The 23,705-nt window shown below is 57.3% G+C and overlaps 1 protein-coding gene across 1 annotated transcript in view; it reads left to right on the forward strand.

Moving 5' to 3' along the window:
* The window catches only part of HS3ST2 (heparan sulfate-glucosamine 3-sulfotransferase 2), a 92,898-nt gene extending 71,500 nt beyond the window's left edge, over nt 1–21,398 (forward strand). The window contains exon 3 of the mRNA XM_026650752.1: nt 20,382–21,398. Within this exon, the coding sequence (XP_026506537.1) occupies nt 20,382–21,000 (619 nt within the window). The 3' untranslated portion in view covers nt 21,001–21,398. The remainder of the gene's footprint in view (nt 1–20,381) is intronic.
* The last annotated feature ends 2,307 nt before the right edge of the window (nt 21,399–23,705 follow it).

Consider the following 23,705-nt stretch of genomic DNA (forward strand, 5'->3'; position numbering starts at 1 on the left):
CCCTCCTGAGTTACCTGGGGTGATGGTGATGTCTGGTGACGTCAACACATTCATTCCAGCACCGACCTTGTGAACTTGAATTGATTCCTGGTTTTAGTGCTTCAAATCTGACAGTAGCCTAATTAGGAGCACGTGGCCTCCCAGCCGAGCAGAGCCCTCTGGGGATGGGAATGCCCCTCGTTATTGTCATTGGGCTGTTTAGTTAACGAAGGGAATCTGCCAGGGCCGGGCCTCCGCGCAGTGCAGGGAGTGAATGCCCCATGACCAGCCGCACCCAGCAGCTCTCTTTGAAACCGTGACTCAGATCAGAGTCTGCCTGCCCATCTGGGCTGGCTTTGAATTGTCTCCCTCTGCCCCAGGCACCAGCTCTGGGCTGCGGCCCTTTTACACAGCGCCGTGTGTATCGTCCAGAACCGCTCTTTCTTCCATGAGCGTCGACTGTCTGCTGGGAATTGTTTTCCTCCTTGCTGGGAAGCCGTGAAGAGGGGGGAAGCCACACAGGGATAGGACGTTTCCTTATGCCAGGGCTTGGGCCCACCGCTGGGAAATGCTGTTAAGAGAAAATAGACCCAGTGCAGTGGGGCGGTCACGGTGCCAGCCAGCCCTAGAGACGCCCCCTACTCGCCCAGCACAGCTACGGTGCAGGGGTCCCGATTGCGGCCCAGCTGGGGACGCTGCCTGGAGCCAGGAGGCCAGCGCTGAGCCTCTCACTGAGGGCGACCGGCTGTGCTGGGGAGCCTGTGGCACCGCTTTCCGTGTCTAGCCACCTGGGGGGCAGGGGGGACGGCGCGGCTCCTGAGGCAGCCATGAGCTGGCCCCTTGCTTGGCTGGCAAGGCAGCAGGGAACACACCGGTGGCAGCCCAGCTGACCTACGAAACGAGGGCAGAAAGCCAGGCAGTGCTCCATCCCCCCAGCCTGCTCTGCCGCAGCCGTCTCCGGCCACCTCAGCAGCCAGGTGCCAGGAGCACGCTGGCAACTTGAGGCTTGGTGTTGGTGCTTCCCAATTCCAGAGGTTTCTGCTATTCTCTGCCATGCTGTAGCCCTCTGGCCTCCTCCCCCCAACTCCCCCGGTTTGCTCCCCATCCCTGCCACCCTAACAATGAACTGACCCAGTGCTTTCCTCCCCCCAGGAGGTTGCATCCCGTCCTGCCCGCTGCAGCAGCCAGCTCTGGTGTAGCTACTCCCCTGTTGTCCGTGTGTCTGGTGAACGTTTCCAGCAGAGCTTAGCTCACCCTGGCGCACCTGCCTGGGAGCCCTGGGACGGCTTAGCCTGGGGGGCCTGGCAAGGGCTGCTTGCTGCCCTCCATCTGCACCGGCGGTGGCGCTGGTCAGGAGCACACGGCCGCAGCCTTGCAGCTGCTTCTTGGCAACAGCCCAGCACCGATTTACCCTCCCTAGAGCTTCCCTGGTCTCTGTGCAAACCCAGAGCAACGAGGGACAGGGGAGCTGCCTGGCGGAGCTGACGGTCACACTGGCTGGGCCGCTCAAGGGAGGGGATTCCGGCTCTCTGACAGCGCCACTGGGCTCGGGCATCACCGGGTCTCCTTTCCCTACGGGGGTGAAGTACCTGCCTGGGTGTCCCTGCTCCAACCGTGCCCCCTGCATTCTAATTGATGCAAAGGCAGATGTGTGCGTGGTGCCCTGCACCGTGCATGGCAAGGCTGGGTCCCAAGGAGCTCCTAGTCTCCATAAGGCTCAATGCAGTGAAGGCAGCTAGGTCAGGGGAGGGGAGGGGCGGGGGAAAGTACAACAGGGAGAGCTCCGTAGATGGGGCCCCTCCGTTCATCACTCACCCTCAGTACCCTGCCTCCGATCCCACATGCTACTTGGAGTCGCTCTCAGGATTTAAACGTGTGACTTAATAGAGAGAAATCTGGGGCCAGTGCTCGGGCTGAGGCCGGAGCTGGGGTCAGGGTGGGTAGCGGAGCCTCAGTGAGGAGAGGCCAGGGCCCAGCAGACCGGGCTAGGGAAGGCGAGGCGGGGGCAGTGGCTGAACAGAAGTAGTGCATTGGGGGAGCGTGTGGCCGCACAACATGCTGGGTCCAGGAGGCTGTGGCATGAGAAAAGCCTGAATCCCTACAAGGGGAATCTTACTCCGGGGGGAATTCTGTGCCTAAAAAGTCTATGCCAAAAACTTACAAATTCTGCGTACAATATTTTAAAATGTTGCATAGTTTATTTGTCAAAATAACAGAATATGATCACACCAGTTTCAATTATTTTAGTAATTTATTTCAACAGACAACAAAAAAGATTCAGGAAATGTTTTTTTGACAAATAGATTCCTTCCTAGGTATATTAATACAGAACTCTGAGTAATAATTCATTTAAACTGCACTACAGAAACCTATTTTCTGCGCTCCTCAGAAGCAGTGCAAAGGCTTGGGGAGGCCAGGGGTAACGGAGGAGCTGATGGAGCGGGTAATTGCTGGGAAGGAGCCGGGGAGTGAACCTGGAGGGTTGTTGGGTGTGGGTGGGACAGGTATGGAACAGTTGTTTGTTTTTTGTGGGGGGGGGGGGGTTTTGTTGGGGGGGAGCCTCCCCATGCAGACCCTGGTTGACCCGTAGCCTCACCCATTCAGTCAGGCACATCTGCCTGTCCCCGTGTGGCCCTGCACCCCCACTCCCATTCAGCCCCTGCCCAAGTCTGTCCTCCCCATTAGCCCTTCTGAGCCCATCTGTGACCCCCGGCAGCCCCGTGTGCCCCCCCCGTCTATTCCCCCCACCCTGTGACGATCTCAGTCTCTTCCTCCCTATTGGCTGGCTGAGCCGGCTGCCCTTTGTCCTGGCACCACAGCAGCCCCTGGTGGACAAAAGGCGTAACTGCATCGCCTCTCTGGCAGAATGTCTTTTCTGTGGCAGACATGAATTCTGCGTGTGCGCAGTGGCGCAGAATTCCCCCGGGGGGAGAATATCAAGTCAGGCTGTATTAGCAGTGAGCAGGATGTGGGAGCTGCTGGAGCTGAGATGCAGGCCCCTCGTTTGCTTGGTGGCTCGGTGGGATTGATGGAACAGAGCAGCTGTTAGCAAGTCCCAGCTGTATCTTTGCAGAGGCTCCCAGCAGGAGGGGCCGCCGACTCGGTGCTGGCACACCCCGGGGAAGGCAGCTCGTCCCGCTGTGGCACTGAGCAGCAGCAGTGCTCTGAAGGCAGCAGGCCAGGAGCTCCCCAGGGAGCAGCGTACGGATCAGCACAACAGCTGGACAGCAAGTTCATTAGTGACTTTGGGAGACCAAAACCTCCCCCTGCTGGCGAAAAGGGAGCAATTCTGGGGGAGTTGGATTGGCAGGCAAGGGAACGTTCCCGTGGGAGCCCCAGAAGACAAACGCTGCCCTTTCCAAGGGGCTTCTCAGCCACATGACTGCCCATGCGTCACTCGGAGCCCATCAGCTACAAAACCGTAGGTCCTTGTGTAACCTGGTGCTCCCCAAAGCACGGCCTGCCCCAGCCTGGCTCGCTGGAGCTGTCTCTGAGAAGGCTGGAGCTGTCTCTGAGAAGGCTGAGAGAGCCTCCCACAGGGAAGGGTGCCGACAGCAACAGGGAATGAAACTGAATAAGAGGAGGATGCTGAGCGAAGGGAATGTGTCCCACCCCTGGCTGCCCCTTTCTGCTGCCCTGCTTGGCCTTCAGATGAAGCCTGACTTGTCCACGTTTTCCAGGGCGTCTTTGGTGTGGGACGTCCCTAGCATGTGGCAGGTAGAGGGTTCCTCTACTCTTGGAACTCGGCTCTTTCTTCTTGACTCGATTCTGATGTGAATCAGGTCTTTCAACATGTGCCCCTCCCTGCGCACCCCTGTGGCCAACTCAGGGCCTAACCCTTCCCTCCTGTGAGCGCTGCTGCGTTTGCAGCCCCACATCCACCCATCACCCCATGGCTGCTGCGGTGGCCGCTAGACATAGGCAAATTAGTAGTTTGTTTGCAGGCCTGTGTTAGCAATGCCTGTCCTTGGAACGGTGTCAGTACGGCTTGTGCAGTGTGATGGAACGTAAGCACAGCTGCCTGCAGACACCCCGTTTCCAGGCTGGTTCTGCCTGCCAGGTTCCCCTCGCTGCTGCTGTGTTGTTTTGTCAGGTTCGGTTTAATTTCGCGATGACCAGCTGTTTAGAAAGAGCGGAATTAGGCGTCTGCACTGCATGAAGGACGTGGGCCCCGCGGAAGAGAAGTTATTGGCTCAAAGGACACTTAGACATCTCCAGAGCATTGAAATGATTAAAAATGAATCGGCAACAAAGTTAATTACTGTGTTCACACTGCTGGCATGCATCGAAATGTCCCTAATTATCTGTCTGTGAGCGCGCTTGTAAATTCTTTGAACATAAACATTTATTAAAGGGAGTTAATCCTTTGGTAACAACTCCAACCTCTCTTAGCACGGAGGCCTGAGATTCTTAATCTAGAATCAGAGCCACAGCAAAGCCCTGGATCAGAACCTCCCTGCACATCCTAACCCGGATCTGGGCCTCAGCTCCACAGATGGGCCTTATGTCCACCATAGACCAAACCAAAGTCACAGTCCCCAAAGCCTCCAACCTACAGGTGGATGAAACCTGGATCACTTTATTCCACTGTAAACCCACCCCACCCCCATTGAGAGGGCACTAAGACAGCACAGGTCCGCACGCCCAGGAGTCTGGTAAGGTTGCATGTGTGAACACATCACAATTAGTCTCTAACTGCATGAACGCTTGCTATTTATTTATCAATTCCTGTATCGAAGGGTTCTGCTGGGGAAAGCCCCCCCCCCCCCCCCCCCCCCCACCAACCACCCACCCACCCACAGCTGAGACTTCCAGATGCCTGGCCCAGTGCTGCTCAGACTTTCATTTAAAAACCAAACAATTCTCCTTTGGGCAGAGTCTGAGTATGGGAAATGTCAGCTTGAAAGCAAGAGTGCCAGTAGGTTCTGAATGACTGAAAACATGGGCATGGCCTGACTGCTGTGACCCGGCCTTAGCTACTGTCGGCGAGTGTCACAGGGAACCGCGCCGGCTGGGGAGCAGTGCTGATGCACCCAGCATGGCCCTAACCCCTGTCCTGAAAGGTTAGTAGAAAGCCCAGGTCCCTGCATGGAACTGTGGCCTTGAAAACTGAAGCAGAGACGGCAGAGTGCACTGGAGAGCTAAGGGGGATGAGCGGGAGGGCGGCTGTTTGCAGTTACCGCTGGCTTGCTCACTGGGATCTTTCTCTCTTCAGGCCGTCCATCACTATTGCTTTCTGCCAGGGCAAGCTGCTGCGTGGAGCGTGGGAACGGGCATGCTCTCGCCTATGGAGTAGTCTGGGCAAGGGGCACTGTTGTCACACTTGCAGTAGGGAATGATCTACAGTTCACTCCAGCGGTGTCTGTCTTTTCTCCCGCTGTGCGCGTGGGTACAACCCTGAGCAGCATTAATAACAGTCCAGGTGCAGTGAGGCACAGGTGCATTTCAGAAGGTGTTTGTTTGTTGTCGTCTCAGATGTTTAAAACTCTCCAGAGTTCATATTTTGTCTTTTGTAGATTATCTCTTTTCCATGCAGGTTTTGCAAGCTCCATCTCAGTCCTGCTGCCTCCCAGCCTTGGCTTTCAGAGGCCCAGCATCCAAGGGTGCAGGTCTCAAGGGGATGTCAGCACGTTCCTCATCTTGTATTGGGAAGAAATTGGTCTCTTCAGTACTAGCCCTGGCTGTCTCCATGTTCCCCAGCTCCACTTGCCTGGAAGATCTCTTAGACACCAGCAACAGAGCTGTGCCAGCAGCTGGAGGGGGCAGGTCACCACCATAGGAGCTCACCTTTGGTGTTTTGCTAAACTAAACAGTTCATTTTTATGCCTGCATGTGGCTAAACTCCAGGATTACACACACTTCAGTCTATTGCCACTGAGAAGAGTCAACTTCAGCCTTGTGAATCCTCTGTACACAATGAGCTACACGAGCAAATATTTACTCAAGAGCCTCCCCCCAACTTTGTTCTGCGTAGTTAGCCTGACGGAAGGAAGCCGTGATGTAATGTGTCGTTACAGGCACCTGCTTATCAGCAATATCTCCATCAGCCGATGATGAATCTTTGTACAAGTTGGTCCCTGGGAGGGATGTTTGACATCAAAGCACTGCAGCCAGCGAGGGAGCGTATGTTTCTTTAATGTGGGAGTGTTGTACGGGCCACAGGGGGCCTGAAGGCAAATTATAAAGAAATTAATAATTCAGGGTCTCAGAAAGGTGCTGCTGGGGAATTAACTCTTCCTGGGGACTGAGAATTGAAACAAAGCCAGTTTAACGAACATGGGGCTGACTTTCAATGCCTGTAGCGACTGCCTCTTCTCTTCCCCTCGCAAATCCCAGTGTCACGTCTGCAGCGGGGGAGGTGGCGATGCTGGAGTTAGACTATGGCCATTGGGCTGTGTGACTGCAGCTGGCAAAGGGGTGTGTGCTCTCCGCTGCAGGGCAGGAGTTTGGGCTGCAGCACGGGGCAGTGATTGCTGTGCACGTAGTGGGTGCCCCTTGCCCACTTGGAGGAGTTGCCAGTTCACGGGAGGATCTGCCTGAGACCGGCCCGAGACGCGGGTGGTTACATTCTGGCACATCACCCCCAGCCTGGGTGACCTAGCCGGGTGGAGCAGCGACTGTTAGGCAGGGGACGCTGCCCCGTGAGTCTTTCGGCACAAAGCTGCGGCAGGAGCCTGATGGGCAAGTGCCCTCCTAGTCACTGACAGAAACAACAGCCTTCATCTTGTGGGACGCTCCCCCAAGGGCCCGTGTTCCCAGCCGCCTGACCCTGCACCTTGGCCCGGCTCTCCCCAGTAGCACAAAGCCGGGAGCACCGACGAGACGCTGAAAGAAAGCAGTGCTGGTTCCACCTCCCCGTGCCCACCCTCCTCGTCTGCCCGCAGCCAGCGAGCTGGACAGCAGCGCTCTGCTGCCAGGAAGGGTGAAGGACCTTGTGTGTTCGGATCCTTTGCAGTTGCAGCCTGGCTGTGGGGCTGCTACCTGTGGGCAAATGGCAATGTTCATTGGCGTGTAGGCAGCCTGGCAAAGTGACCAGGACCCTGGCACCCCAGTCCTGACGGCGCCCAAGTGGCAGCACTCGCTGGGCTGCAACGCCACGTACCTAGCAAAAGCCACATGATAGGCAGGCTGCAAAAGCCTTGCTCAGAGCAGCTTGGCCAGGTTAGCAGCGTGGCTCAGGATGCAGGTTTGGGAGGGAAAGGTGGGCAGCTCCTCCTCCCAAGCCCACCTCCGCTTTCCCCAAGCGTGCCCAGCCCCTCAGGGACTGACGCTACAGGCGGTGTGAGCACCAGACTAAATAGCTGGAGACAGGCCATGCCTTGGTCCAAGGGCTCCCCCCAAGTGCTGGACAACAGCCAGCAGGAGCTCACGCTCTAGTGGCCTTAGACACCCTAGGAATCGGCGTTGTCTGGTGCATGAAAGACCAGGCCCCATGGCAGATGGGTGCAGGGCATTGTTAATACTGCTTGAGTCTCAGACTTTCCATCAGCAAAGCCTGTTGTGCTGCTGTCATGGATAACGGTGTCAGGCCAAGGCTACGCTACAGCGGCACAGCCACACTGCCCTGGCTATGCCATGGCCGCGCCGAGTGTCAACGTTCCCACGGTGACGGCGGGGAGTTCTCCATTGCTCCCCGGCGCCGGTACCGAGGCAGGCGGAACCATTCGGCTGTTGACCTCGCTGTGTCTGGACCGGGGGTTAAGTCAGCCTGGCTGTGGTGCTCGGGGGGATTTTTCACAGCCCGAGTGCCACCGCTGTGTCGACCGCACTTTTACATGTAGACGAGGCCGAAGGGTATAAATGAGACGTCCCTGAGCCACGGTGCCAGGTCTGGCCCAAGCACTCGGCCTGGCTTCATGATTTCTGGTAGGGTGTGTCCATGTTTTATGTGCTCTCCTGATAATGCAGACGTGGGGTGTGATCATACAAACAGCAGCCTCCGTCTCAGGGCTTCCATGGCTCAGCAGTGCCCCTGAGCCCAGCGGAAGTTGGCAGGGCGCTGCGGGAGGCACTCTGCCCGCTGTACGGGCGGCTCCAGCCGTGCGCTGATGGAATGCCAGCCTGGCCGTAACCCGCAGGGGGAGGCCGATGAGCCAGGCTTGCTGCTGACCGGTAGATGTGGGATCTGCATGGAATGCAGCGTCCCCTCTGCTCGCGAAGCCCAGGAAAGGGTTAAGTGTGTGCGTGTGCGTGTGCGTGTGTCTACATGGCTAGAAGTCGGGTAGAAGCCTTTGAAACCCTGGCCCCTTCTCTGGCTGGAAGCAGCCCTCTTTAGCTCAACCTGAGGGCACGGGAAAGCCAGGAACCAAGAAAGGCTGGGCCCTTTACCCAGCTCTCCTGTCGCCTAGATCTATCTCCCCGCTTCTCCACCAGTCCCCGCCAGGCTTCCCGGAGCAGAGCAGCGATGCACGGCTGGGCTGGGCCGTAGTAACCAGCGGACACGATGTGTGTGCAGAGCTGGGAATACTGCAGTAGTGACACCCCCCCCCCCCCGGCGCCCCTCTCGGTGGATCCAGAGCCTCTTGCTGAGGAACCCATTTTTCAGGGGACTCTGTGAAGCGAGCACGTGTGCTGGGCCGGGTCCTCTCCACGTGACTCCAGTCCCTGCCTGTGGAGAGACCGGGGAGAGAGCAGCTGCTTTGACGGAGCCCCAGAGATTGCAGAGAATTGCCATACAGTGGATGCGCCGGGAATTATCCCGTCCTGCTGAGTCACCTGTTCGGCTATTCATTCCTTCAGCCTCCTTTCCCCCCTGCTCCCAGGCGGGAGGCAGAGCTGCGTGAACACTGCTTAGCCTGCGTGATAGAAGATACCAGCTTTAGTGTCTCTGCTTTCCGTAGAAGGTGGTAAATAGAATCGACTTGTGTACCTGTGTTGTCATCTGTGCAGTGCGGTGAAGCAGGCCTGTTCCCGGCTTGCAGGTTAACCTGAGACACCTCAGGCCTGTTAGTAGGTGTTGATCCTGTGTGGACTCTTTAAGGCAGGTGGCTCTTACCCCACCTGGCTGTAAGGGGGAGGTGGGAGTCTCTCTCTAGAGGTAGAGGACCTAGGGGGCGGGCTGAGCATTCCTGGCAAGGAACCCTAGGAGCAGCCAAGCCTGGGGAGGAGTGTGAGCTGACTTGATTTGGTTGTTCATAAAGCCATGCCCCAGGAGGGGGTTGAGCCCTTCACTCTGTGCAGCGTGTGACTTCGTTCTAGAGCAGGTTGGGAAGGTGCCTGCCCACAAGCCCTGGGTCTGGCTTGTCCGTGGAATATGTTGGGTTGCGCGATACAGTCTGGGGCAGGGGCTCCTGACAGCTGATTTGGGGCCACCAAGGGTGAAATCTTGGCCCCAGTGAGTTCAGTGGAGACTCCCGTCCACCCCAGGTATTTTTACCCAGGGCAGCTTCTCTCTGATTACTCTTAATTGGGCTGGAGGACACGTTTCTTCTGCTCATTCCAGTAACATGGCCAAACACAGTCCTGACATCTCAAAGCTTGAAGTGAGCTTTACTGTTCACATCTGGCACCAAAAGGCTTTAGAAGCTTCATAACTACCGTAAAAAATAATCTCTCGTTCCAGAGGAATTCGTGCTGCACCTGCTGCCAGATTAATGTGTCTAACCAGCGCTTTAGCCGGTGTTAGAAAATCCCCCCTCCCCAGCTTAGTAACAAACCCAAGGGGGAAACGCCTTGGGCTCTTCCCCACGTGCCCCCTGCAGTCCGGGGGTTGGTGATTGGATGGCTGCTGTAGCACCTGGAGTGCTGGGGCTGGAGGCACATCTGTGGCCGTGCTAGGAAGAAGGCACGAGAGACTGAAGCAAGGGGGGCAGTGCTGGGCAGCGCCAGCAAGTGGGCCATGTTTGACTAGGTGTGGCTTTCAGGAAGCTGACACGTTCAGGCTGGAGGGGAGCCCATCAGGCAGCTGGTCCCTGCCTCTGCTCTTTGAGAACCTCCAATCTCTCGGGAAGGGGCCTGTCCGGCTGTGACTGGGAGATCTCGGGTGATACCCCGGTGTGCTGTGGTTGTCGGTGCGGTGCCTTTATTCCCAGCTCCAGTCTGCAAGTGCATGCACCCTGTGAGGCCAGGAGCCGCTGCTTCCCCTGCCAGGACCCAGCGTGTGCAGACGTGGGATGTCTCTGCACAGGCAGGCATGAGGAAACGCGTGCACGCAGCATGTGTTCTAACCGTGTGTGACATGTCCCAGTGGACAGTTTTCTCTGGTATCAGAGGGGTGGCTGTGTTAGTCTGGATCTGTAAAAGGCAACAGAGGGTCCTGTGGCACCTTTAAGACTAACAGATGTATTGGAGCATAAGCTTTCGTGGGTGAATGCCCACTTCGTCAGACACGTTTTCTCTGGGTGGATTCACAGTAGCCTAGACAGAGAGTTTGATTGGCCTGGACAGCGCTGGTACTTCAGACACTTAAAATACCTCTGGGGCCTGCATTTTAGCCTCTTGGGAAGAATGATGAGAAACAAATGAAGCCGAGCATCTGGAGATGCTGAGAAGCAGGTGCCAAGAGTGGCAAATAAACAGCGTTCCCAACACTAATGCTGGGTAAATACACCAGGAATATTCACGCCACTAGAACAAGGCAGTGACTTGTGCTGTGTTCATGGCCCTGCATGTTCACTTTCCATGAGCACTCTAGCAAGGAGCAATCAAGGACAGGTGTAGAGAGAATGCTCCCGGAGAGCCCGGTTGGATTTCATAAATCAGGTGTGTGATGCAGAAGCTGAATGGGGCAGTTCTGCCAACAGTCACGGCAGAGAGGCAGCATCTTGTGACCCGTGTGTCCATTCACAGCCCAGAACGTGGTTAGCGAATACTTGCAACTACCCTTGTGAGCCAGGTGATGATTAACTAGTACAGCTGGGTGCTTTATAACGTGAGACAATCAGAGACTGAGGGAAACGACTTGTGACAAGAAGAAAAGCTCAGGTGAAGGGACCAAGCCATTCACTCGGGAGGGGCCAGGACTAGCGGCGCCTAAATGGCTCAAATCTCTTGGCGGGGCACTTGGGCCCCAGGCGAACTATTTCATCCTACAGCGCACCCGCTGTGGCTCCTCTCCGGGGTGTCCTCGACCTGTCCCAGAAGCAGTGCTGGGGTTCTACGATGGCCCTTCGCCTCTCAAATCGGCTCCAAGGTGGATCAAGGTGCCGCACGGGCTGCTTGACGCATTCGTTTATTTTTCAGTCCTTCCTCTTCCAGGCCCTCCCCCTGGCATTTGTGCACCTGCTGTCCCAGAGCTTTTGGGGTGTCCGAGGCTCCTGGAGAGGAGTCTGATTGGACCTGGACGTTTCCATGGTGACAGTTAGATACAGCTCCACAATTGAGGCTTTTTGTACTTGGCCCTAACTTTCCGCGGGTCCAGCTGAAATCAGGGTCTCCGCCCCCCCAGGCCTGTTCGGAGCTCCTTAGGAACTTGCATTGGCCATCGCGCTGCACAGGGTTAGGGCAGCCAGCGCAGGATCGGACCCGTTGCTCTTGGCCAGGGCGTTGACCCGAGTGAGAACCATGAGGAACCTCTTTCCCTGGGGCTGCCCTTGACTGAAGGGTCTGGCAGGAGCCGCATCGTTTGAACGTTCTCCCTGCACGCCAGCCTCAGTGCGGAGCAATAGCACACGAAGAGGAAAGCAGCTCCACTGGCCACCTCTCGTGGTGGAACTTTTTACTCCGACCTGTCCTGCTTCACAAACCGCAGGGTCGGCCCCTCCTCCTCTCCTTCCCTGGCACAGCCCACTGCCTGGCTAACGCGTGTCCCTGATCACTCCCTTCAGTGTCAGTAAGACATAACCATGTTTGCCCTTAGCTCAGCCCCACTCCTGTGAGTGGCTCATTTAGCATGAGTTCGGGTAGCGCAGGGTAACGCACTGGGGATTGTTGACACGGTCAGACGCTCCCACCACCCACAGTCCCCATAAGCTGGATCTCTGCTGGGAGCCCTCGGTGTGTTCCACAAGGAGCAGGACACGGCAAGGTTTCAAATCTAAACCACCTGTGAAAAATAAAGCTGAAGACTATGACGTGCTGCTTGCATGCAAATAACTCTGCCAATGCAGAAGTCCAGAGCTATCATTTTAAAGTAAACTGTCATTACGTTTGCAATGCGTGTTCCAGCTCCTGCGGGCCTGGGATCCCACCGTTACCGTAACGATGAAGGCTGGCTGACACGTCTCCCCCTTGCCTGGTTTCAGAGGTGATTTATGCCTCGAGTCAGGCTGTTTTGTTGTCTCAGCAATCTCCGTTGCTCCGGAGCAGCGAGCACGGGGAGTTCATTTAAATAAAAATCCTCTTGTCTCATTTCAGTAATTTACTAGGCAGTTATTTTGTATTTTTCATAATTGATTAGAACGTGTAATTTCATTTTTAAATACATAGACCTAATAGCTCACGTAATGAAACTCTAACAAGCCTGAAGATGGGCCATTAATGAAACAGCAGTGTTATGATTCTCTGCCAATAGATCGTAATGGGGAATCGCTTCTCAAGCTGCCCGGCACTGATTTATGACAAAAACTTGTTTGTGATCTAGAGAGAGCAGCAGTGGGGCCTGGCACTAAATTAGCATTTCCTGGCAGTCATTGAACAATAGGAATCATAACCTGGATTTATGGGGTCTAAAGCAGGGCAGTGGGACAGGCCAATTAAGCCAGGCCCATGCTCTGGTACCTATGTAGAACAGGCCTATTAATTTATGCAGACTAATTACTTGGCTCTCTTACTAATGAGAAATTTGGTAGAGCGAATGGGCACTGCACAGACCAATAGACATACGGCAACCCCCGGAAGCCACCTGCCATCCCTGCTTGGGGGGGAGGTGCTGGCGGGGGCCTAGGGTGACATGCTGGCGCAAGGCAAAGGCAACGCTGGGGGCTGATGGAAATGCTGACAGTGGCTGTGGGGCTAATGGCTGAAGTAAATGGCAGGAACGAAGCGGGGTTAAGACTCCGACGCTCCGGGAGTTCAGGCTCCAGCCTCGTGCTCCTGCCTGGTCACTGCAAACGGAAGCGCTGGCAGGTCCGTGTCCCTGGCAAGGGGGTTATGCATGGCTGGGGAAGCTCAGAGGAGCTCGCAGCCCTTGCAGCGGGTGCTTGTGCTGCTGTAAGTGGGTATGCGCAGGGGCGCGCGGTACAGCGGCTGAGTGGGAATGCCCCCGTGCCCTGTGCCTCGAGCGCTGTTCAGCTTCCTGCTAGGCCGATCCGCCTCCCTCGAGGTGACCGCCTGGCCCTGCCCAGCTGGGCGAGTGGCCGAGCGGAGCCCACGGCTTGGCATGGGCTTGGGTCCCTCTGCAGGCCCGGGCTCCAGAGGATGGGAGTTTGTTACAGCTGCTAGCTTGGCACCCTAGAGCTCTGGCTCGTGCTGTCAGCTCTGGAGGCTTACCCAAGTTCAATCCCTAGCATCCTCGCCCTCCACGCGGGGCTCGGGCAGGTTATGCCAGCACTTTAACTGTCCCTGATGCAAAGGGGCCGTGTGGGCATTGCAGCATCCCATGCGGCTCTTTCCTTTTCAGGGTTGGTGAAAGATGCTTGAATGCAACGGCGGAGCAGCCAGGGCCCCACGAGCGGTGGCACAGCAGGGTCCCCACACTGCTTCTGCAGTCCCCGGGCCTTACCCCTTTGGGGCAGGAATGAGGAGGAATATCTGCACTACTGGGGCCAGTAATCACTGACTGTGGCGGGCAGGCGGCTTTTTCAGCGTGCTGGCCACATGGCTGCAGGCTGCTTGACGGAGATGCAGTCACCGGGACGTGCTTAGTGAAACCAAATCGATGTTGGCAGCATGTGCCAGGTGCCCGAGAGCCCTGCATCAAGGGCTGAGAGGGGATCCTAGTGCAGGGACTGCTCAGTTGGCGGGCGACCAGCAACCCCAGCCTCACGCAGGGGGCAGGCAGAGCTTGGGTTAGTGGGTCAGACCTGCCCTGTCCAGGGAGGAGGGCTCTGGCCGCTCCCCCCCGCCCCAGTGTCCCATATTCCCTTTGGGAATTTTAGTCCCTCTAGCAGAAGCCTTTTCTAAACCTGAGTTTCCCTGGACTCTTTGCTGAAATGCCCCTTGTGAAAACCCAGTGCTCATGGGCCTGTCGGCGGAGAGCTACGTTCTGCAATGTTCTAAGTGTTCTTAACTCCCATCCGTTCAGTGGGCGCTGAGGGTGCCTGTCTGTCCCTGGAGCCCTCAGCACCTCCCAGCATCAAGCCCTTAGCCCCAACCCTGGGGTGTAGCTCCTAGAAATGCTTTGCTTTCTATCTGCTGGCCACCCGGGGCATGGCTGTAAGATCAGCGTGTGGCCCTCTCCCACCGAATCACCACAGGCTGCACTGCTGCCGTTGCTGTCCCTGTCTGCCTTGATCCTGGCCAGACTGCACAGCACCAGGTCTCGTCTATTAAAATGACTCGTGCTCTGGGTCCTTCTCCACCCTGCTCCGTGGGTTTCCTCTCATGCCAGGACTGCCTGAGAACCTCCACGGTTCTTCCCCAGCCCTTGTAGAATTCCCATGGAGCACATAATTAGGTTTAATTAGTCTGTGAGTCTCTCCGAGCTGACCCAGCGGTGCTCCAAATGATGGTTCTTAGGCCTGCACTGTGCTGCCGAGGAGGATCAGAGGGGCAGAGTAAAGCAGAGTGCCTGGTGCCATGGGGGGAAAGCCGGGGAGGGAGCGGGGGGTGCATGTCAGCTGCAGAACTTCACCTTGGTCAGCAGTCCGGCCAGGCTGCGTTTGCAAGAGACTCAGCACCTCGCACGGTGTTGCGTTAGATGAACTCTTGCTGAGCTATGAACTGTAGGGGAGAGCACGCCGCAGCCGAACAAGCTGTTAGGGCCGGCGTTGATGCTGCTGGCTCCCAGCCTGCACTGAAATCCGTCAGGCTGTCACTGTCACTGGGGGCTGCTGGAGAGTAAATTAATCCAGAGGGCAGCGTCCTGGCTGCCGAATTCTGCCTCGCTGCAGCCCCCAGAATAGGTTTGCTGCGCTGGGAGCCAACGTGCGAGGCTCCCTCTGGAAGGCGGACCCTCCTTTTCCTGGCTGACGTAACCGATAACCTGCCGTTGGGTGGAGACGCTGGGCTAATAGAATGGTAGCGGCTGGTCGTTCTGTCACACCTGAACGTGAAGAGGAGCGGCAGGAGACCCAGCTCCCGGGCCGGGGAACCTCACCGGGCCGTGCGCACGCTCCTCGGGGGTGTAGCAGGTGCCAGACTGGGTACGTCTACACTGGGCTCAGAGACCCGCTGGCCTGGGACAGCTGACCTGGGCTCCCAGGGCTCGGCTGCAGGGCTACAAATTGCTGTGTAGACATTCGGGCTTGGGCTGGAGCCTGGGCCGTGGGACTTCCCCCCTCCCAGTGGGGGGCAGCCATGGGTCTTTATTGCAGTGTAGACCTGCCCACTAAAGCTGAGGGTGCCGGGGGAGAAGCGGCCCTGGGGAGCTCTGACTTCCTGCTTTGAAGCCGAGGCAGGGGCGTGGGCATTGTCTGAGGGCACCAAGCAGCTGAAATTAAATCTCTCCTTTACCCCGCAAGCCGGTGCATGGCTCCATAGAGAAAGCGGGGCTGGGGCCCCACGCAGGAGTCCTAGTATCAGCTTGGGGGGTTGACAGGAGCAAGGAATGTCCGGCTCTGCCCAGGCCTCCTCCCCAGCTCCCTGCCCGAAGGGGGCCAGACGGACACGCTGAGGCCGTGGCGCTGCAGGCAGGGGCAGCCTAGCCCCAGGCTGAATGGCTCTGACGCTGTGGGTCAGGAGAGGTACAGAAAGGGCACCACAGCCAGCAGCGCTGCGGGACTAGCACAAAGCGGCTCCCTGGGCCCTGCCCCTCTGGAAAGGACATGAGTGACGTAGCTGGTGAGAACGGGCTGCCCTGAAGAAACTCCTGCAGCAGGTTATTGCCCAGCAGTTCAACTCCTGGTTCCACCTCCACAGCGGCAGCCACCCCGTTAATAGTCCGTGGCAATCAGCAGCCGTCTCGGTCACACCTGGGAAAGTCAGCAGGTGTCGTGATCCACCTGGCCCAAGCAGCAGCTGCAGTCTGCGTGCAATTCCCCCGCCTGGCCCATGCAGCTCGGGTGCCAGCCTCCAACCCGCCCCCAGCAGAGGGGGCAGCAGTGACACAGACACAGTTTGCCCACATGGCAGGTCCTATGTTCTAGGGCCTCGTTCTTGTGACCATTGGTTACTGGGTGGGGGACCCCTGGGGGGTGCCGGAGGTTGGGTGCCGCAGCTGAATGTCTCCAGCGGCCTGCCGCAGACCGTGAGAAAGGGCCATGCAGCGTGTGCACACATTGCTCTCTCACACGGGGTCAGTCCCTGGGCACAGCTCCAGGGCTGGGCCGCTGCCTGCACAGGGAGGCTCTCCGGCTACAAGCCCCACAGCAGGCTTATCGACATGCTGCCAAGGAGGTGTGAGCCCAGGGCATCCCAGAGAGCGATCAGACCTCGTGGGCCCATCCCTTGGGGCTCCCCTCCCCACCCCAAAAATCTCGTTCCCCCAAATCCCCTCATTCTCTGCGATCAGCAGGGCCCCATGGCGCACGCAGCAGTCAGGCATTGTCCCCACATTTCCTCTCGCTCCCAGGCCTCGTGGGTGGGAAATAGGGTTGGCTGGGAGTGGGCATCGGCAGACTCCCTCGCCCTGCTGCCATCGCCAGGTTTGGCAGCTGTGGGAGTGCTTGGTCTCTGGAGCAGGGCTGGGCGAGCCGGTCTCAGCCAGCAATGGACGCAGGATTGCGCCCTCACCGGCTTGTGGCCTTCAGGGCCGAGCGATCGGTGTGGTGGCTGGAGGAGGCTGATAGGAGCCACTTTCAGCCCCTGGGCTGTTCCTGTGACTACAGCTGGGCGCAGCTGCGGCGTCATGGGGCCCCCATCTCACACGGCGGCGCCTGCCCCCTGCCAAGGAGGCGCCCAGCCTCACACGGCGCATGTGGTGGCATGGAACTCCCTGGTGCAAACACCTGTGCCCGTGCAGAGCCCTGGCCCGTCCGCTCCCCAAGGCCAGTCCCGCTCATGTCGCAAAGCAAATACGAGCGGCTGCAAACCTGTCGGCGTGGCAGCTTTCAACCAGGCGCCCACCGGCTCTGCCCAGCTCGAGCCGGGAGCGACCCACCCGGCAATAAATCCAGCCCTGATTGATTTAACCATTTATTCTTAATAAGCAAGATTGATGGATAAATCTGTCCTGCCCATTGGCTTATTTGATTGGGCTGCTCAGCCGTCAAAGCCCATGATTTCAATAGCCCCACGCTGGGAAGGCAGGCGCAGTTTGCAGAGGGCCTGGCCCCCTCCACTCTGAGTCTGGGTCCTGCTCCCGGGACCCCTCCACGGCGAAGGCCGTGCGCTGGCCCAAGATGCAGGGGGCCCAGGCCCTTGGAGCAGCCCGGTGTCCTGCTGGCGATAAAGGGGCTGACCCAGGCTCGCGATGGAGCATTATCCATTCCACAGCACCCGACCCCTGTACTCCCTGCCCCGCCCCTGGGCACACGCTGCACCGGACCGGCAGGGAGCTCCCCATCCTGCACGTGCACCGCTGATGCCCCTGACTGCTGTGCCTCATTTACACCAGGGCCCATGTGTGGCGACTCCATCCCCGTTCCTGCTGGTCTGGGAGGCCGCCCTGGGGCACGGCCATAGCTGGAAACCGCGCTGACGCGTCTGTGCTTAGAGGTACAGCCCGGGCTGAGGGGTGAGGGGTGGGCTCAGCTGGCCCCATCCCGCTGGCCCAGCGATGCTCAGTGTGGGGAAATCGCCCTGTCTCCGTATGTCCATGGCCCTCCTCATGCTAGTCTCCAACCCTCCCAGCCCCCGTGCAGCCCAGCAGTGCAGGCCCCCCTGTACGGAGGGGAACTGAGGCACAGAGAGATTCACAGACTTGCCCCAACTCACACGGACTCTGTGGCAGAGCAGGAATTGAGTTCAGGGCTCCAGGGTCCATGAAGTGCGTCAATCACTCAAGCAGTGGGGACTGGCCCCGTGGGCTCAGTGACCCCCTCCTCCCCCCAGCAGCCAGGGGGTGTTTTTCACTGGGCCCGAGTCACACAGCCCTGCTGGCCTGGGGCCCCCCATTCCAGTCACACAGGCCGACCCAAGCACTGGCAAACTGGGACAACCTCTGCCCACTTGACCCAGTGTCCTGGGGGCAACAGGCGGTGTGCGCAGTTGTGGCCACAAGTTGTGAACAGTGCTATGGCACATCCAGATACCCAGCACACGCCCCTCTCCTTAGAGCTGTCGTTGAGATTGAGCCCCGGGACTTTCCCCACCACTAACAGCTCACGTTTGGGGCCTGCCCAGGCTCCCAGGGTCTGTTTAACCATCTCGGCTGTGTGCCCGCCTCGGGTGGCTGGCTGGCTGCTTGGAGGCAGGGCCGGTGGCACTAGGACAGATCCCATCATGACTATTTCAAGGGCAGATGGGGCCCTGCGGCAGCAAGCCACTGCCGAGGTCTCACTGGGAGCTCTGCATCTCTCACAGCCCCAGGTCTCTGTGACGATCTCCCCCACGCTATGGGCTATAAGTGACTGAAAGGACCTTCGAGGAGTCGTGTGATGGAACCGAGCCCTAATAAAGCAAGGAACCCCCTGGGCCTCTTGATTGTTCAGCCGGGCGATTGATATCGCACAACTTTAGCAGACAGCAGGACCTTGCCCTGGTGGTAATCCTCAGCGAGGGGGCGAGCTCCCAGTCACGCCCCTGCGGACTCTGCTGGTGGCTGCGAGGGGCCGGTTCTGTCAGCGGAGATACTGTCCCTGAGAGGGACTGGCTTGTGGCGCCCAGACCGGCGGCAGAACGGCGTGACTGTCTCCCCCAGGGTTTGTTTTCTGCACCCCAGCCCGGCCTCTGTTTGCGGCTGGAGCTGTGAGAGGGCAGCGCGAGTGATGCCAGAGCAGGGCTCGGAGACGCCCTGGCACATTGCTGCTGGCACCTCGGCCAGCTTGTCTGGATCCAGAGCAGAGCAGGAGACGCTCGCCTGCGCCTGGCTCTGGCTTGGCGCTCAGTCTCTGCCAGCTGCTCAAAGGGAGAAGCACTGGGTGCATGAAAATCCCACCGCTTCGCTGCGCCTCAGGCCCCAGGGGGAGTCGGTGTCTGAATCCTACGTGTCCTAGCTGAGGGGTTGGGGAAGGGAGCAGGTGTGGCCAGCGCCTCTGTATTCAAACCCGGAGCTTCCCTTGTCAGGGGTGCGTAAGCTTCCCTGTTGCAGTCTGCCAGCATCCTGTGTACAGGCAGACACCGCTCCCCGTCTGCCAGAGCGGGGTAATTGCCTGTCATGTGACAGGCCAGCTTCTCCTCGACCCATCTGTGTATCGCCCAACCTTAGCACTAACGCAGCGTTACTGACCTGCCCCCGGGCGGGCGAAGCGGCAGATTACCACGTCAGAGGTTAGTGCTCGGGCAGCACTACAACCTTGTGCTGCGGCTGAGTCAGTGCATGGGTGGGAGCCGTCCCAGGGACACCTACGCACCGGTGCAGCAGGAAATGATGTGGGTGAGTCAGTCGGTCGCACTCTCCTCTGCGCGTTACTGTGACGCCGACACCCCGCTTTGGTGCTAGGGGCACTGCTGAGCTGGAGGGCTGAGGGCCTGGTCATTCAAAGGCACTTTCAGACTTTTCACAGGAGTAGGGGTGATACCCCGAGCCCTGGCCAAGTGCACTGGGCCTCTCTCAATCCCTCCGGAAGTTTCAATCGGGCACCGTCTTGCTTTCAGTTCCTGCACTTGCCTGGTTAGTGTCCCTGTGGCCCACCTCCACGGTGGGGACTTTGAGCTGGGCTCTCTCTGTTTCTGAGACCGATGTTCTAAATGTCCGTCTGTCTGTCTGAACTCAAGTCCTTTCCCACCTTACAAAGCCCAAGTGCACACAACAGGGAGGCTGGGAATGGCTGGAACATTATGAATGTGGCATTAACATTCTTGGATGGTTGGAAAAAAACCTGGGTGGGTTTTTCGTTGAGCCCAAGAGCTGGGAAAGCCTTAGAAGATCAATAATCCATCTCCCTGGGGCCACAGAAAAGCAACCCCGACAGTGCCTCCCCTGGGGCTTTGTCCTGCCAGCGAGAGGACGTAAGGAATGACAATTGCGCTCCTTCGGTCAGGTGAGGAAGGTTGCTTGGTTGCTTCTCTGAACCTGCCAGACTGTGGCAGTTGTCCCATCAGTAGCTACAGTGCAGGGCAAGTTTCCCATGTCCCTCGTCTGGCGATGCATGCTTCAGCTGACTGTCGGGGGCTCCTGTCTTCTCCTGGCCTCTTGGTGGTGTGGTCCCGTCCGGATGGGAATGAGTCTCTTGCCTGGTGCGTGTTAGTCTGGCTATTATCGGTGCCCAGTCTGGCAGTCACCAGCTGCCTGGGCTCTGAGAACGGGGCGCCGGGGCTGTGTTTGCAAACGCCTCGTGTGGGTCCCAACTCCTGTCCTCACCTGTGCGTTTCTTTGCTTACAGAAGCTTGATGCCCAGGACGCTCAGCAGCCAAATCACAATGGAAAAGACGCCCAGTTACTTTGTCACCAAGGAGGCCCCACGGCGGATCTTCAACATGTCCAGAGACACCAAGCTGATCGTGGTGGTGCGGAACCCGGTCACCAGGGCCATCTCGGACTACACGCAGACGCTCTCCAAGAAGCCCGACATCCCCACCTTCGAAGGGCTGTCCTTCCAGAACCGCAGCCTGGGGCTGGTGGACACCTCGTGGAACGCCATCCGCATCGGGATGTACGTGGTGCACCTGCAGAACTGGCTCCAGTACTTCCCCCTCTCCCAGATCCACTTTGTCAGTGGGGAAAAGCTGATCACAGACCCGGCCGGGGAGATGGGCAAAGTGCAGGACTTCCTGGGCATCAAGCGGGTGATCACGGACAAGCACTTCTACTTCAACAAGACAAAAGGGTTTCCTTGCCTGAAAAAAACAGAGAGCAGCACTTTACCGCGCTGCCTGGGCAAGTCCAAAGGGAGAACTCATGTGCAGATAGACCCTGAGGTGATAGAGCAGCTCCGGGACTTTTATAGACCATATAATATTAAATTCTATGAAACCGTTGGGCAGGACTTCAGGTGGGAATAAATGTCCAGGCCCAGAGCAGTGGTGAGGCGAGCATGCCGCAGTCTTCCATGAGGGTTCAAACTGGAGGCCAACGTGCAAGCCACCCCCTCTGTCGGCCATCTTGTCCTTCCTCGCGGGTGCTGGCGAGAGCGGCTTTCCAGACCCTGTGGGAGACCAGGCTTTTCCAGGCCAAAGGCCAAGGAGGATGTGGAGTTATGTCCGCAGCCCAACATGTGCCAGGCAGAGACAGCTGGACACAGCCAAGCCCTCACCAGATTCTGTCAGCAGCTGGGGGGGCTTGTTTTGCATTTGGTTTTTATACTGTGAGGGGCACACCCTGAGCAGCCAGAAAAGGGCCTGATGGGCCGTGTGGAGGCCACGGGCCATCTGATTTTTAATAATGGCTGGTCAATACACACTGCTGCCCATGCGCAAACTGGCTCAAGCGTCTACCTGGCATGTACCTTGTGCATGTTCCGAAAATAACCACCAATTGGAGCATTCCCTGGCTAAAGCTTCCCGGGCTCTGGGTGGGTCAGTCTCTCTCGTCTCCTAGTCCAGTTTACCAGGACTAGGATGAATGCCCCACGCCCGCAGGGGCTGGGGCCTACATGGGGCTCTATGACCCATGGGAAGCCATGCGTCTGAGGCTGGAGTGGGCCTCTCCATTTTGCCTTTTGTCACCTGAGCGAAGTATGTACCCATGAAGATGGTGATGTGTATGCTTGAAAAAAAATGTTTCCAACCACATTGTGATGATACTTTGTCCTGTGAATAAAGCACAGATTTCTGCTGGTACGGGTACTCTAGTGCCACTAGTTTTCTTGTTCAGCATGTGACTTCCTGTGAAATAAAGATGAATAGAACTGGTCCTTATTAAGGTACTTTTCTTAGGAATGGTCTTTCCACAGCTGGGTTCGCCCTGCACCCAGCACAGGGTCTGTGCTCAAACACGCCCTCATACACGATGCAAAACCGCCAAAGCATCAGGCGCTGGCCAGCTTCTGCAGTGACGGGGGCCAGAGAAGAAACGAGGGAGAGAAATGGAGAGAAAACCAGTCCATATGGACCAGTGCTCTCAGAGCACGTAGGAGGGGACAGATATCAACTGTTGGACCCAGGATGGATTGAGATGTGACACCCACGGGATGGTGTGACGATGTGGTTCTGGCGGAACCCAACTGAGAGTGCCAACTCAGGACACATTGCTCAAACAGGGCAGTTACAGCCCTCGGCTGGGGTTTTTCCACCTCTAAGGCAAACCAAACCAGCCAGACTAAGAGGACTTCGGTCTCACCCCACTGGCTAACCGCAAGTCTCACAAGCAATCTCCTAGACACTCCAGTTTCCCAGTATCACCACCAGTGCCACTCGTTATGGGGACAAATGGTTATGAAAACCAATATCCCAATATACACAAAAAAGGTTCTCTCAATCCCAAAGGACCAAGCCCCAGACCCAGGTCAATATACAACTCAGATCTTACCCACAAATCACGCTGTTGCCAATCCTTTAGAATCTAAAATCTAAAGGTTTAGTCATAAAGGGAAAAAGATAGAGATGAGAGTTAGAATTGGTTAAATGGAATCAATTACATACAGTAATGGCAAAGTTCTTGGTTCAGGCTTGCAGCAGCGATAGAATAAACTGCAGGTTCAAATCAAGTCTCTGGAATACATCCCCCGCTGGGATGGGTCCTCAGTCCTTTGTTCAAAGCTTCAGCTTGTAGCAAAGTTCCTCCAGAGGTATGAAGCAGGATTGAAGACAAGATGGAGATGAGGCATCAGCCTTATATAGTCTTTTCCAGGTGTAAGAACACCTCTTTGTTCTTACTGTGGAAAATTACAGCAAAATGGAGCCTGGAGTCACATGGGCCAGTCCCTGCATACTTTGCTGAGTCTCAAGGCATATTTGCCTTCTCTCAATGGGTCCATTGTATAGCTGATGGTCCTTAATGGGCCATCAAGCAGGCTAGGCAGAGCTAACACCAGCTTGTCTGGGATGTCACCCAGCAGCATAGCATAAGTTTGAAATACAGACAGTATAGAGCCAATATTCATAACTTCAACTACAAAATTGATACACACATATAGACAGCATAATCATAACCAGTAAACCATAACCTTGTCTTAGACACCCCATTTGACCCCCTTTATACAAGATTTTGGTGCCACTACAGGACCTTGGTTGCAACAATGATCTATATGGTCCCAGATTATATCAATAACGTCACAGATGGGCGCCAGGGGGAGCAGTCCCCAGGTAGCCCGGGGGGGCGGGGATTACAGGCTATAAAGGTGACAGGTTGCCACGGCCGGGGGAAATTGCTAGAGCTGCCGTTTTCCACACTGATGAGGCACCGCTTGATCCCGACTGATAACAGGTGTGAAACTCTCCTGTCGTCAGGCCCGGGCCCTCTCTGTGCCTGGCCCGCCCTTAGCATGACGGATGGGCTCAGCCTTAGGCGCACCCAGCACATTTATGAGCCTGGTCCCTCGCTCCTGTCTGGGGGCTTGGGGGGAAATCTGCATGTTCAAGGCTTTGCTGTGGCTCTGGCAGGGGGGATTCTTGCTGGCCTGGGGTGACCGTATTTCCCAAAAGGGAACATGGGACGTCACCGGGGCTAGCCCGAGGCCCCCTGACTCTGGCCTGAGCCGTCAGCAGAGTGAGCCAAGCGCCAGGCAGAGCGGAGGCCCATAGGCAGCACCGGTGAGCCGCTCCCAGCC

The sequence above is a fragment of the Terrapene carolina genome, unplaced genomic scaffold (genome assembly GCF_002925995.2).
Source record: "Terrapene carolina triunguis isolate 2854851 unplaced genomic scaffold, T_m_triunguis-2.0 Scaffold93, whole genome shotgun sequence".
In the NCBI taxonomy this organism is placed as follows: domain Eukaryota; kingdom Metazoa; phylum Chordata; order Testudines; family Emydidae; genus Terrapene; species Terrapene triunguis.